General features: G+C 34.1%; 1 protein-coding gene across 6 annotated transcripts in view; it reads right to left on the reverse strand.

The window, feature by feature from the left end:
• Positions 1 to 15,959, reverse strand: part of AGMO (alkylglycerol monooxygenase) — a 339,413-nt gene that overhangs the window by 11,870 nt on the left and 311,584 nt on the right. For 2 of the 6 annotated variants that reach the window (XR_011437830.1, XM_001495676.5), the window contains one exon: positions 10,988 to 11,065. Coding sequence is in view for 3 of the 6 variants with exons in the window: in XM_001495676.5 (XP_001495726.2) it covers positions 10,991 to 11,065 (75 nt within the window). In the remaining 3 variants the exon portion in view is untranslated. Of the gene's footprint in view, positions 1 to 9,424; positions 11,066 to 15,959 lie in introns of those variants that run through there. The other 4 variants (XR_011437829.1, XM_014739211.3, XM_070264572.1 and 1 more) reach the window with 3 other exon arrangements.

The following is a 15,959-nucleotide window of genomic DNA, read 5'->3' on the forward strand; positions in this document are numbered from 1 at the left end:
GGCCATTGGACTTAACAACAAGGGCATTGTGCTGACTTTGGTAAGAGCAGTTTCAGTGGAGCAGTGAGGAAGGGAAAGCCCAATTAGAGTATGTCCAATGAAGAATGAGAGGAGAGAAATTAGAAGCAATTATAATAAACAACTCTGAAGGAAATTTTAGTAAAGTAATGGAGATAAATAGGGCTAGCTGGAAGCAAAGGAGGGATGAAGCAAAGCTTTTTTAAAGGTGGGGGGGAAAATAGTAGCACTTTTTGTATGTTGACAGGAAAGATCCTGTAGAGAGACAAAAACCGAGAATTACTGAAGCTACATCTGAGTAGGCTAGGGTGGGTGGGAACTGGGACACGAGCACAGAGGTCAGCCCTGTTTAAGAGCACGAGCAACTCATTAACAGGAAAGTGTTTGAGTGGTAGCGTTAGGTGAAATTCTTTTTGATGGTTTCTATTTTTTTGTTTTCAGTGAGATAAAACACAAAGTTATTAACCAAGACTGAAGACATATTGAAATATTGAGGAATATGCAAGTCATCGAGGAATGCAGAAGAGTGAATAGGACTAGGAAGTATCATAAGATTGCTGGACAGGATTGAGAGTTCACTTGAGATTTGTAATGATGAATAGGTGAGACCAGTTTCACAGTTACGAGCTTCTCTATACACATTCAGCCACAGGAGTGCAGACACAGAGGACACCTACAGTAGAATTTAATTCTTTTTGTGATTTGATTAGACCAAAAGAGCGATTGACCATCTAAGACTGTAGGGAAATATGAGGAAGGGAGACACAATGAAAAGGTGGTAGGAATGCCTCCATGGGGCAAATGTCGGCAGTGAAATACCAGAGGTAGTGAGCTGGAAAAAGAGGATGCAGTGGTCGGAGAGTGAGATGTTTGAAGTTGAAACTGGTGGAATTACAAGTATTGGTAATGACAGCATGACTGATGTAAAGTGGACAACACAATCACTGGGGAGACCAAGGAACTGACATGCCAGGATACTAGTAAGATCATGTATGTGGATATTGAATTACTGAGAATTGTGACAAAAGGAGTATTGGAGAAAATGAACGTGAATCACCAGGAAAGTCTTCAAAGAATTAAGGGAGTGATCCAGGGAGTAGTAAGAACTGCTATGAGGAAATTGATCTGTATTATTACAAATACTTACAAACAGGGGTTTACAAGACCTCCTAAAAAAGAGAAGATGCCAACTGATTTTGATATTTCTTTAGGAATTTTTTTTCATTCCCAATGACCTAAGAAAATAAGATCTCATTTTGTAAAATGTACAAAGCCTCTATTCCGTTAGAGAACTGGAAGGAAACTCAACTTTGTGCTGCAATCGCTGCTGACTGAATTTGTCAGCCAGTAAAATGTTAAGGGGTAGCCTCCTCTCTAATATCAGCAGCAACTATGGCACTTCCTTGCCTTCCACGCCCCTCTGAGGTCTCGTGAGGATACAGAGTTGTGGCAGTGAATTTCAATTATCAAGATATCCAAATAAAGCCAACTTTTATATTTGATCTTTGTCTCTCATATATTCCAGTACGGAGAGGTGAGGACAGTAAAAGCTATTTCCTCTTGTGCTTTTTAAGCTGATAGGTTACATTTCTGAAAAACTATAATAGTTCCTTAAATAAATGTTGTTTACCATTAACATTTAATAATAAATTTAAAACCTTAATGTTTTCCTGTTACAGTGAGCAATTTCCTTTTGTGTTCTGGGACTTTCCCTGCTGCTCCACAAGGCTGACCACACTCACGTGTATCAGATGACCTGAATTTCCAGAGTTATTTGTGTAGTTCCTATACTCAAAGTTTCCAAGTACTATATAGTCATGTGTCACTTTAGGATGAGGATATGTTCTGAGAAATGCATTGTTAGGTGATTTCATCATTGTGCGAACATCATAGAATGCACTTACATAAACTTAGATGGTATAGCTTACTATACACCTAGGCTATATGATATTAATCTTATGCGACCTCTGTTGTGTATGTGGTCCGTTGTTGACTGAAACATTGTTATGCAGTGCATGCATGACTGTATATGCAGTGAATAGTTGTTTGTTTTTAATTTCAGGGGAAATATTCATTAAGGGACTACTTGAGATTTTTTACTCCAAAAGAGTGAAAAGAAGACCAATAAAGTAATTTATCAACTAGTAAGTCAAAATGTGGTGATCATAACAAGCACACAGAAGGTAAAGTAGACCATACTTCATATAAAACTGCTTTAACTGAACCTTAGTAGAAAAAAAGGGAGGAGAAGAAATGAAAGGAATAGAATAAAATGCAGAGAACCAAGAAAAGACAATAGGCATTAGAAAGGGAAGCATGTCTGAAAAATAAGAATTAGAATTTGTAAATTGTTCTAGGATTCTTAAATGGATGAAGATTTTACTTTTGTATTATAACTTCATATTTCCTTTATCTTCTTTCTAAGTTGACTTGATTCTAATGAACATACTCTGAAATAAAACTTCATTAGTTCATTATTGATCCAAATGCAAATTGGATCATACTTTTAAAAGAAATGTAGTTTTTTAATTTTAAAATATAGAAGAATTTGGATTAACTGCTCATTGGAAGGTCAGAGTTACAAGGGACTGTAGATATGATCTGGTCCAGTCCTCATATTTTTTCCATTAAGAATTAAAGACATTGAATGACCAGATTGGGTTCTGAGACTTGTGTCCCAAAGACTGTTCAGCTGCTTTCTCTCTCTTTAGGGTGACACAGCTAGTAGGGGCTAAATTGGCATGAGAAACTGGAGATTGGCATGAGGAACTCAGGAGATAGATTCCACATCTCCTGAGTTCCAGATTCCTTAAGACTGAGATGAAACCCTGGAAATAGAAGAGGTTTTAATGCAGATAAAACTCAGCCTATAAATTGAGAAATACTGACTGAGTCACACACCATAGATGAGACTGAACATCAGACCATTCAACATGAGCTTTTCTCAGATATCTTTTCATGTATGAATAATTAAATCTCATATCTAAGAACAACAAAATAAGTCTTCATCAAATTGAATGGACTCTTGAAGCTGATCAATGATCAAAAGCACTATCCTTCAAGAATCTCAATACGTTAGATTGATTTTCTTATCACTCAGTAAGGGTTTTTTAGGAACTAATGCACTAATTCTTGTATTTACTAAGTTAATATGTTTGGAATTTAAGATACGAAAAGTGCTTAACTCTACTTCCAGCACTTTGACATAGGACATATCCCATTAATATTAAAGGATGTGGAAGAATTTCCTGTCTTCAAGATATTTATGAATGGATTACATGGGGTTTATTGGGAGATTGACTGTCTAAATTATTGACCAAATAAAATCGATTTCTATCTTTCTCATTCACACACGCACACAAATATGCAGATGCACACACACACACACACATGCACACACCCTTATTTATTAACCCAAAATGTGTTTTATTATATTGGCAGATTTATCCAATAGTATATTCAAAACTATTTCCAGAAAGAGATTCTTGCAAAAAATAAAAATAACAAAATCAGGGAAACAAGAAATAAACAAATGGGACTACATCAAACTAAAAAACTTCTGCATGGCAAAGGAAGCCATCAACCAAACGAAAACACAACCCACCAATTGGGAGAAAATATTTGTAAATCATATATCTGATAAGGGGTTAATTTCCAAAATGCATAAAGAACTCATAGAACTCAACAACAAGCAATGAACAACCCTATGAAAAAATAGGCAGAGGATGTGAACATTTTTCCAAAGAAGATATACAGATGGCCAACAGGCACAAGAAAATATGTTCACATCACTAATTATTAAGGAAATTCAAAATCAAAACTATAATGAGATACCACCTCAAACCCATCAGATTGGCTATAATTAACAAGATAAGAACTAACAAGATTTGGACAGGATGTGGAGAAAAGGGAATCCTCATACATTGTTGGTGGGAATGCAAACTGGTGCAGGCTCTATGGAAAAGAGTATGGTGATTTCTCAAAAAATTAAAAATAGAAATACCATATGATCGACCTATACCACTTCTTGGTATTTATCCAAAGAACATGAAAGCACTAATTCAAAAAGATATATGCACCCCTTTGCTCCTCACAGCCTTATTCACAATAGCCAAGATTTGGAAGCAACTCAAGTTCCCATCAACAGAGGAATGCATGAAGAAGATGTGGTGTGTGTATATATATATATATATATATATGTATATATGTATATATATATATGTATATATACATATATACATATATATATAATGTATGAATGTATGAATTCTTTAAAGAATATATATATATATAATGGAATACTACACAGCCATAAAGAAACAAAATTATGCCATTTGCAACAACATGGATGGACTGTGAGGGTATTATGCCAAGTGAAATAAGTCAGGCAGAGAAAGACAAATATATGATTTCACACATATGTGAAAGATAAATAAACACATTGATAAGAAGAATATATTAGTGGTTACCAGAGGGGAAGGAAGTGGTGGGAGGACCAAAGGAGAAAAGGGGCACATGTATGGTAACAGATGGAAACTAGACTTTTGGTGGTGAACACAGTGCAGTCTATACAGAAGCTGAAATATAATAATGTACACCTGAAATTTACACAATGTTGTAAACCAATGTGACCTCAATAAAATAATTTTTTTAAAAAACCATGTGATCAAAGCAAATAAAACAAAACATACCTCCATACTGATTATCTAGATTCTAGAATATTAAAAATAACATAAATAGAATAATTATTCTTGGTACATATGAACTACTTTAATCATCTTCTTAACTACTTCTATCTCTAATAGTATGTCACTGATATTTTTTTTGAAGATTTTTTCCCCCAATATAGTCTCATTATTTTGAACTTTCATAAAATTGCCTGTATTCTTACTCAGAGTTTCATCTTATGGTTAATACATTCAAAAGTGTTGAGAATTGTAATTGACTCTTGTCTGTACAACACTTTTAATTGTGAAAATACTCTTTATGAGGTGTCTAGTAAGCTCAGAATTCAATACAGCAAATAGATGATATTTTCTGTTCTAATTTTTTTCTCATGGGAAACTGTAAATATTTAAGTCCAATAATTCTAGTACATCTTGAATTTTTGCTTCATTAAGAATAATTACTGGAAACATATTTTACCAAACAAAACTCATCAAGTAATTTGCCTTTATTTATTATTTTTATTGTTTAATCAAATTTATATGCTGCAAAATTGTAGACTTTCAAAACTTTGTTCCTTTTTGGTGCACAGTGTAAGTTTATTTTTAAAATGGTGCTTCATCAATAGTTTTTTTTAATCCCCAGAAATACATATATTCTCGAGCTTAATCATAGGATTTCAAAATTAAATGTCATATGATGTTTGAACTCTTAAAATTGAATTTGTTCACTTCTTCCATACTTTCATGGAAATAAATGTCAATACCTTCCTGTTTGCAAGCTCAGTTTTCAATAAGTGAGATTTGCTAACTGCACCAATAGCTGGAGTTTTGTTACTGTAATCATTGATATTTGCCTAAGGATTTCAAACTAGTGTTGGACAAAATGCAAACAAGCTTAGCTGACTTTACGAAATACTTTAATACTATTGGAGGGCACAGGCTGGTTCACACAATTGTTCTTCAAAGGCTCACACATTTCTAATCAGATGTCTGGTAGCAAAGTATACTGTCATGTTGATGTATCCTTTTGTCTTGAACATCATCTTCACAACAATTTTGTAGATAATTTACAATAACTATATAGGTAAAATATTTTTTAAATTCTAGCAATATACCTCTTTGAACACTATTATTAATTATATGTCTAACACAAACAATTTCAAGCAGTTTCTCTGCCATCAGTTTCTTAATCTAGAAAGAACATATTTATCACTACAATGTACTCCACCAAAATTTTTATTCATAGTATCACCACAAAACAAAAATAATTTTATCTTTAATATTAAACTTTTTAATTGACTCTGTAGTATCAGATGCTTCACAGTTGGTGGGATGGATTATTAAAAATTGCTTGCTTTGATTGTATGAATTGGATGAAAATATTGGTCTATTCTTGGTATTAGCTGATTTTTCCATTGGGAGCATCAGATGACACAGAGATAAAACTGGTTTTGTTTAACTGATTGCAAAGGCCTTCAGCTAATGAAGCCAACCCATTAACAGTTATTGCTTCACTTTCTGTTTGTGCACAAGAAAACTTGTAAAGCTTCAACAAGTGAAATGAACTTATGAGACTCTTTTAATCCAGATAAAGTCAAGTTTCAGGAAGTGCATATAACTTCTACAGTTGCAGGTGTTCAATTGTCACATGTGAGCACAGTCTTCTTATAACCAGTACAGTCTTTTGAAATAGATGCTGCTGCTTCTTCAACACATTTATTTATTCTGGTTTTCATATAATCAGTGATCTCAATAATCTTCTCCCCACCCTGTGAATAGCATAGGTTGATAAACATTTTATGCAAGTTATATATTTAGCATGAATTTTCTTGGAAAAATCCAACACCTAATTTATCATAAAATCCACATTTTTTTTTGACTTATGGATGCAAATTAGTAGCCTGATGATTTTGTTCTTGCAGACTATTGCATAGGCCAGGGTAAGGCTTCTTAGTGTGCCATGTGGCTGCCAGATACCACTGTTAGATGGTCTCCCAACATCTGCCCAGAAGGAATTAGCTGTCCTTAGACACTGATTGTCCTGGCACACATCATTTTACCAGCAAAGTAAAATGCCTGCTGTGTACTGTTTCTGAAAGGGAGAGGTTATTTTCATTTTGTCTGGATAGGGCCGAGCAGAGAGAACAGAAACACTTATATATGGACATCTTTCATATCTAACTTGGTGTTAAATTGAGAACTCTCTTCACTGCACATGCGTCTCTCACATTATTACAAGAGAACTTAGCAGAGCTGAAAGCATAAAATAGATGTCTACCAAACCTATTCCAGGATATCTTAACACTGCTATTAATAATACTTTATTAAAAATGAAATATCAGAGGCAAACATAAACAGGGCCCATGGCAACAATATTTTTTGATTCCTTCACTCCCCATCTCACTGATGCTTACCTAGTTTTTAAACTTTCAGACTTTTGTCAGGTTTGTAAATATATACAAAATAATCTCATGCCAAACTGATACTTTTCCTTTGGTGGCATATCTAAATAACCATGTTTATTTAAATCAGTATCACCTCTTTCTTTTAATTAAAATCTTCGCTAAAGAAACACTCTTCCCTTAAATCGTGCATCTTTTTTTGTGTATTTCTGAAACTCGAGGGGAGGGTCTAGAGAAGCTTTCTTTCACTCTAGATTGGTTATGGCCTCTGTACCTTATCACTGGCAGAACTTTAAAGAATACAGATTCTTTGGCACCACTTGAATCTCACTAAATCAGAATTCCAATGTTCCTACCAGGAATTTGCATTTTTAACAAGATCCTCAGATAATCCTGATGCATAAAGACAAAGACTGCTTCTTCCTGTTTCTGTAATGTAAATCTCTGCAAGTTAGAATTTTGGATTTATTGGTGCTAAAAGGGAGAACATACCCCCAAAATGAATTTATGATTGACAGATATTGGGGTGTCTGGAATGGTTGAAATTCTGGCTAAAGAGGTGTTAGAGCTGTGGAATTCCAAAAAAAAGACACAAGAATATCATCAGTTCTTGCTTATTTGCATCTTTTGCTAACAATTTTTTCTAATTGAGTCTTCGGGGATGGGAGAGTTTAATTTGCTACGCTACAGAGAAGGAATGGCGGCAGACTGGAGCGAGATTTGAAAAAATATTCTAACAATAGATAGAATATTGTCTGTTCAGTTTTCCTTTCATTGAGGCAGGATTAAGTAGAGCCCAGGCTGCTTCCATAGTGCTGCTAACAATCCTGACAGCAAAAATGCTTTAAGATTCTGAAAGCCAGACTAGCCTCTGTGTTTTCTATCTTTCCTTGGGATTCTGGAAGCTATGAATATGAAGAAATAGAAGAGTAGGCATAAAAAAGGGAGCTCATTTTCTAACTACTGTTGCTGTCCCTAATAAGTCACATTACTATACACCATAATGCAAACCATACCATAAAGAATTCCACTCAATGGTTCTATTGCAGATTCCACACTGAATGTTTGAATTATACCTCACCAGTAGAGTGAAATTTGAGAACCTCTAATAAACAATGATGCAAGCTGGCAATGTTAAATATACCGAGAGTTCATATACTTCGGTGACTACCTGATTTTCAGATACACAATTACAGATCCACATTTTGCTGAATATCATGGCCATGATACGATTAGATTAAGCTTAACAAAAATAATTAGAAAGAATAAGATGAAGGGGAAGCAAATGGCACAATTAGACTAAAGTAATGGGCAATTCTATCAAATTAAATCAAGTACAGGTATGGGCTTCTTTTAGACAAACAGCAACCCTATAAAAAAACTTACCAGTCTCAGAAAGATTAGAAGTTCTGTAGTCATTCACCTAGTCAACCAATGCATCCTAACTACTTATCCTCTGAACTTTCTTGTGCACCTTGGAGCATCAAATTGAATAGGAATTGCTCTGAACTTAAACCGCTGAGCCTAGACTTCTAAAGATTTGCCTCGGACTTCTGACCTCATGGAAGGGACAAACATCATGGACTTTGATGTTGGCCTTCAGAGGTTTTAAATTTTCTTTTGGCCACTGATTATGTGTCATAGGCCTGAGCAAGCTTTTTAACCTCTCAGAATTCTTGTCTGTAAAAGAACACTTAATTAACAACACTTAATTCCCAGGATTTTAGAGACTTAAAATCTTTAGAGAGATTTTAGAGACTTTAGAGGCAAATGAAATAATGCTAATTGAGTACTACTCAATAAACAAAAGTGCCTTCCCTCTCTCTATCCTTCCTTATGGTAGATTAGCAAATCTGAGAATCTTCATAATTTTTTGCAAAGTCAGTTTGCATCTCTGCTTTAGAAGTGGTGAGTAATTGATGAGTCCTATCTATTTTTAGTGCTGTTCCTCCTGAGAGAATGAGAGAGTCAAAGTGCTTCCAGTCAAGAGTAAGCATAAATTACATGGCATTGCTCAAGATCAATTTAAAACATTAATAACAGTAATAAGATCTGTCATCATGTATTAGCGCTCCGCAAGAGAAACCTGGACTGGAAAATCAGCAAGGTTGAAGGTGAAAACGAAAGCACCCCAGTTAACACACACAGGCCGTGAGAATGCTACCTATCTGGGCATCACTTCCACTTTCAATGGCTTGGAAATTTGTAGCTTGAAAATGTCTGCATTTCTAAAAGAAAATCATTTATGATCATAGTAGGGGTAGCTGAGAGAGAAAAGAGAGATAGACAAATTTGAATTTACTTAAAGAAAATTAAACTTCACCATAAAACCATCTGTTATCATTTTTGAATTCTTTATTTCCATTATTAAACTCATTTTTAGCCCATTCCTATTAATTCACATACACTCAAGCATGTATACATATTTATATATGACTCATGGGGAAACCATTAAACTCTTCTGATGTACTAAAAACTTACCTAAAGATTTGTTCAACCTGTCTTTTCTTTGCCATTCTTAAAGGATGTAACCTGTAGACTGAAGAGTCTTTAGGATGTAGAATATGGGTATTTAGAATTTTTATGCTCTAAATATGGCAGTTTCAAGCCAGCAGAGGGCTCCCTACTTTAACATGATTCTATATACACAAAGTCTACCTAGAACTCTTGGTAAGAGATGAAAGTAGGGTGTAATATTTGTTATGGGCTTAAGTATTTGCTCCAACTCTTTGTTAAATTAAGACGTATAAAAAGACAAATCAAGCAACGGCAAGACCCTACTTCTGACGCTTGGGATATAATTTGCTAATTTTTCCATCATGCAAAATTCAATCTTCCTCTGCTTTTCCAGTGTGAAAAAGCAGATGTGCACTCTGCATTATGAGTCCACATAGACCCCCGCAGTCTGATTCTTTCAGTAGTTTCACAAAACTTTCCCTGTTCAAAGGTTAAATAACATATTTCTAAAATAAGGTTAATGAACTGATCAGTCTAACCCAGTGATAAATATAGGCAAATCTGATGAAGAACACTATTTATTGTTTTAGTGCTTATAACTTTCGTTACTTAAATTGTGACTTTAAATCTAATATTGGAAGAAGGGAAGAAAAAAAATCTAACTGTTTTCGGTCCTCCTACTTTGAACCTTGCCCTGCTTATCCTGTCAGTTCCCTCCTAATGAAACACTTGGCAGATTTTTACAGTTGCAAAGAATAACGTACACACAATGCCTGGGGCAATTTTATTTAGAGAGTTTTATTAACACCGTTGTGGCAATTTAAAATAAAACGGAATTACTACTTGCTCCTCAATCTGCTAAAACAAATTGGCCAAATTTATTAGACATATGTATCATAAATTAATCTGTTGAATAAATGAATTCTGACAAATTCAATTCATTTTCATTTCAGTGATGTCTTTTTCTGTAATGTAGCTCCTTAGGTTGCGTAGTTTTCAAAGGAAAATACAGCCTTAGGCAGATAACTAACGTAATACACTTTATGACAACAAATATATATCTAAGCACAATTTTAGTCAATAGCAAAGAAAACGTTGCTGTCAAATCAGCGCAAGTGAAATCTTCATTCTTTTCCCTGTTTTTAAGTTTTCTCCCTTCCTTTTCTTGTATCCATTGGCTTAGATGCAATCAGTGGATATAACATCATTATATTTGAAATCATATGTTTTAAACCCTAGAAATAAAGCGAAGTAAGTGCAGCTGAATTTAATTTATCAGAAAATAATAAACGTGGAAAGCAAGCAAGAGTAAATAAGCATATCTATCTTTCATTAAAGAAATAGTTCATATAATCATTGTGTAAGATAATTATGTTTCCATAGGCCGTAGTAATATATTGACATTGTGGATAACTGATTAAAGTAAGAGAATTGTGTACAAACTTGTTATTTCCAAGGGCCAGAGGCAAGTTGTTTTATGCTTCGTACTCCCCAGAAAGCAGTACAGATGGAAAAAAAAATCTGAAGAAATAAAACACAAAGAGGAAAAATAATTAAAATTGAATCAATACTTTTGTTCAACTGAGTTAAATATATCTTTCTAGAGGAAAATGAACATAAATATTTCAGGCAGTTAATCTATTCAAATTGATTCTAGCAGTTGTTTACTGATAGAATTTAGCCAACTCAGCTTAAATCACGCTATGTGAAACAGGAGTGGGAGTAAAAAGTTTTGTTTCTGTGTCTTTTTTTTCTATACCCACAAATCTAGGTCATTTCTAGGGATGTGGTTATGTAAGTTAGATATTGAATGAAACAGAACTTTCTTCTTGCATTTGGGCATACTGCATGTTGAATGTACTGTATTAAATGATCTCATTGTTTATATAGTTTAAGAAGCCTTTGGAAAAGGGGAAATGAAAAGCTTATTAAGGAATAATTCCTCTCTGAGGCAATGTGATCTAGCATATTATGAACTTCACTCAATATGAATTAAGTTCTAAACACTACTGCTGACTCACCTTCTGTCTTTTGATCTTAAAAGGTATAAAAAGGTAACTGTAAAATCCTCTTTAAAATTGAAGACATAAGTAAATCATAATAAGCAGCCATAAGAGTTCATTGAGTTTACTCATTTGGTTTCAAGTAACACCACGCATTGCCATTAAATCAACAAAAATTAACCAAATAAAACCCTTGATTTCTAATGATCCTAGTAAAAAGCATTATCCAGTCATCCTCATAGGAATTCAAGGTTGCAGAATTTTTAATTATGTATAATCCAAATATCACAATGCCACAACGCACATATCTTCTAATTCTCCTGAGGTAAAATCCAGGTACTAATCATAGTTTTTAACCATCAGAGCTTTCCTAAGCCAACCCTTCTCCCGACGCTTACCTGTGCACTAAAATTAAGCTATAGGATTGCTTTTATGATCTCCATTTTAGGTGTTATTAGTATGATGTTGTAAAAGAGCAATGCCCAAACAGCTGAGGTTATTGAGATCACTAAACAAGAGTTTCTCCATATTTTTTTTATGGTGTAAACTTCCTCTCTAAACTATCAAAATATTACCAGTTGCCTCTCCCCAGGAAGAAGATCAATATTCCTGAAATATTCATAAATATATATAAAAGAGCACATTTAAGTAATAAGATGGAGTCATGGAGAACATTCTGGGGTGATAGACTGAGGTGAAGCTAGGGCCATTAACTGAGGCCAGACATTAATTCACAGAAAATACCTTGAACTGTGGTGATTTTGATATTAAAGCCTGAATATGAAAGAAACAACAAAAAAATAACCTCTCCTAAACATTGATATTTAGATTTTATGAGTAGAGTGTTCAGCTTCATATGAACCTTCTGGTTCTTTCTATCAGACCATTATCCTTCACATTTGCCAATCTGATCATTTTCTTCAAATCCATGCATTCCTTTCGGCCTATAACATCCCCAATATGAAAAAAATACTAAAAATAAAATCAACAGTTATATTGAAGCAGAAGTCAAGTATAATATTAACATTTTTGGAGTTGCCTCAGAAATCAAACACAATATATTTAAAGACTGATTTTGATTTTGTTTCTTTTGAAGGTAATTCAAGAAAAATGACCTCATGGGTTTTCTCACAATGGTGCCAAGTAAAATAATACCAAGATTTTGGAGTATTTGTGAAAGCCCTTAGATTGCACAATGAATTAAATTTCTCTATGAAGATGGTTTAAAGTTGACAGAGGGACAGCCGAGAAGACAACTTTAAAGTGGGACAGAGATGATAAATCTATAATATCTAGGCAAACAGTTTAATTTGGATCCATAATATTCATTGAGCAACTAATAGCACCTTGTGTTGTGTAAAGTACTGGAATCTGAATATATTTGGCAATAGAAGTATTTTTTGCTTTTGAATCTGGTGTCTAGGATCACAAGAATTATTTCCACAGGTGAAGGCTGGGCAAGATGATTTCAGTGAAACCTCTAAAACTGCATGTAAAATTTTGTGAGTATGTCATAATTCTCCTCTTCCCCACCCCCACCCACTAGACTACCCATACTTTCATCTGTGATCCTAGAAATATTAAGAACTTCTGATGTAACAAGAGAGTAAAAAAGATTACAATTCAGTTCCTGTCTTTGTTGCTAATCCACCACTTCACAACTAAATCTTTTCACTTTTGAAATCATAATTCAAGTCCTATTTCCTTAAGGGCCCATTCCTAACTAAAACACAAGGATCTTTTCTTTTCCAAGTATCTAAAATGTGTTTAGCTTTTTAACAAAAAATACGATGTTTTACAATTTGCAGCTTTATTTTGTTTCTCTGTTTGTTTGTTTGTTTTCCAGGCCCCTATGTATTATTCCTCCAAAGAGATGGGAGAGAAAAGCTGACAAAGCATAGAGGTCAGAATCAGATTCAATATTAATACACAGTGAGACCCTTGCTTAGGCAAGGCATTGTCCTAGGTGCCTTTACTAGATTATGATGTTTAATTCTCGTGGCAAACCTTGGAGCATGGTATCCAGTTTGCTGATGAGGCAATGGAAACTCAGAATTTAGGTGGTTTACCAAGAAATCACAAAACTACTAAATATCAGTGCTGGGATGATGTTTTTCGTTTACTTAGTGCCCCCTAGAAAATTTAACTGCACATCCTGGGACGTCAGCTTAGTGAATATGAGCATCAATAGTGAATTCATTTCCTCTACTTTAGTAATCATCTGCACATGCCTGGTGATTTTTGAGTCAATAACTGCTAGGTTTCTGAGACCTTTTCACAATCAATATTTTACACATAACTCAAAGTTTTTATATATAATGAAATCCAGATTGGCACAGGATCATAGTATTTAAATACAATGAACATGTCCTTTTCAACATATGCATGACTGATATATTCACCTTGTTCCATTAGAAAGCACTTAAGTAGAAAAAAACAGGCTTGCTTTTATATTTTCAAATGTATGTGTGTGTATGTACAAATAAATATAATAGATCTAAATATACATTTCATATATAACTTTAAGCTAGAAAATGATTTAACATGGAATCAATATATAACCATTTGATTATTATAGTCATTCCATTTTAAATTTTTTCTTGGCCAACCTTTCTCTCGATCTTTTGTATTAAGCTGTTCATTTTAGTACTCCATAGTTGATCACATTAAGTGTATCATTTGAGATAACTATTCATTGACATATTTCTCAATCAACTACTCATTGAAGACAGGAGAATTACTACGTAGGCTAGTGTAAGAATAAATGGCAACCATAGCGGGTTTTTTGCAATACTCTTCTCTAATCTGTAGATGTGATGTTTCTGGATATGTACAAACTCAGCGAACACTTGTTTTATCCTAGGTCTGGGCAAGTCCCATGATTTTAACAGCTGTATTCAAAATATGAAACAGAGGAAGTTGACTCTTGGTGTCAAGCCCTCCTCCTGCTAACACATCATTAGTGGCCCTTGTCTTCAGGTTATTTCCTTGACTTTCCAGGGTCCTCAACTCTGATGCCTGAACTCTGTCCTGTACACTTCCTCCACTCATTTCTAAAAAGCTCATCAATTGGCAGGTGGCTAATCTGAGCCACTAATCAATACTAAAACGCCAGTGGGAACTGATGAGTCATTCTGCTGCTCTTCTCCATTACGTCTGTGTTTTAAGAGGCCTTATTAAAAATGTCTCTACATATGAGCAAATCAGGCATCTAATCCTAAAGGAGAGAGAATAGCATCAGAAGAGGTATTTGTGTGCATGTGGCATCTCCTCATACTGCTACTCCTCAAATTACAAAGTAAGTGGATTGTTCTTAAACCTTTGTACATCTCTCTCTCTGTTGGTTTGACTCTGCCTACTATATTTATTAATAAATGACCTGATGAGCAAAGAAAAACAAATATCACCTTGAGCAGTGGACAATTTCCATTAGAACTAGCTAGCAACATCCCATACTTCTAAAATCATTTAACCTTTAGATAAACTTGCAAATAAAATGAGAGCTTTAAAATACCTGAAAAATTACCCACAAGAGAAATAAAATCTCTGAAATAGCTGAAATTTATTTTGATTCCCAAACACGTATTTATTGTTACAAATACTGAACTAGAAAACACTCACTGAGCTATAATATCTCATTCTATGCCTATTCACAGCGGCAGTGTAATTATGTACACTAAATCACTAAAAAGTTGAACGAAAAAGTTAGAAAAGCTAAGTCATTTTGTAATTGATGGGTAAAGCTGTTTGCTAAATTCTACCTTGCCAAGGAAGAAACCTGAGATATTGTAAACATGAAATAGCATTTTTTGTGGCGATTTGAAACTTAATCACTTTCAAATAATTAAAAATGTACATATTACCATTTACTCCATTGTGTAAATTTTCAGGCAAATTTAGACTTCTGGGTTGATTTCCTAAAATTCTCCTGGAACGGATGTCTCTATTTTGTATCTCTAACAAATCATACCCTGCCTATAAATGGAGGAGTATATTTTTACCTAAACATTATTTCTCTGACATTGATGAGGTTCATAAAATACCGGTTAACTGGCTATTTAACACATCTATAACAACCACAACAGTAACAGTTTGTTTTAAGGGAAACACATAAAACATACAGAAAGTTTTACTAAATTATTTGGAGAAAAATAAAACCAATTCTTTGTTAAATATACTCTATAACTCAGTACTTTCTTTGTTAAGAGATGACTATTGTTTACTGTACAATGAACTTAAACAGAGATCAAACCTGAATTGCTCCAAAATATCTCTATTTCCTACTAAAGCCAGAGAAAAAAATAAACACAAACTGAACTAGAGTAGAAATTAAAGCCAAATGTACTGATGGTCCTTCTGAAATGAAAACACCAGAAAGATATTAGGTAATGATATTTTTTTTTCCTAGAATT

Source organism: Equus caballus, chromosome 4 (genome assembly GCF_041296265.1).
Source record: "Equus caballus isolate H_3958 breed thoroughbred chromosome 4, TB-T2T, whole genome shotgun sequence".
In the NCBI taxonomy this organism is placed as follows: Eukaryota; Metazoa; Chordata; class Mammalia; order Perissodactyla; family Equidae; genus Equus; species Equus caballus.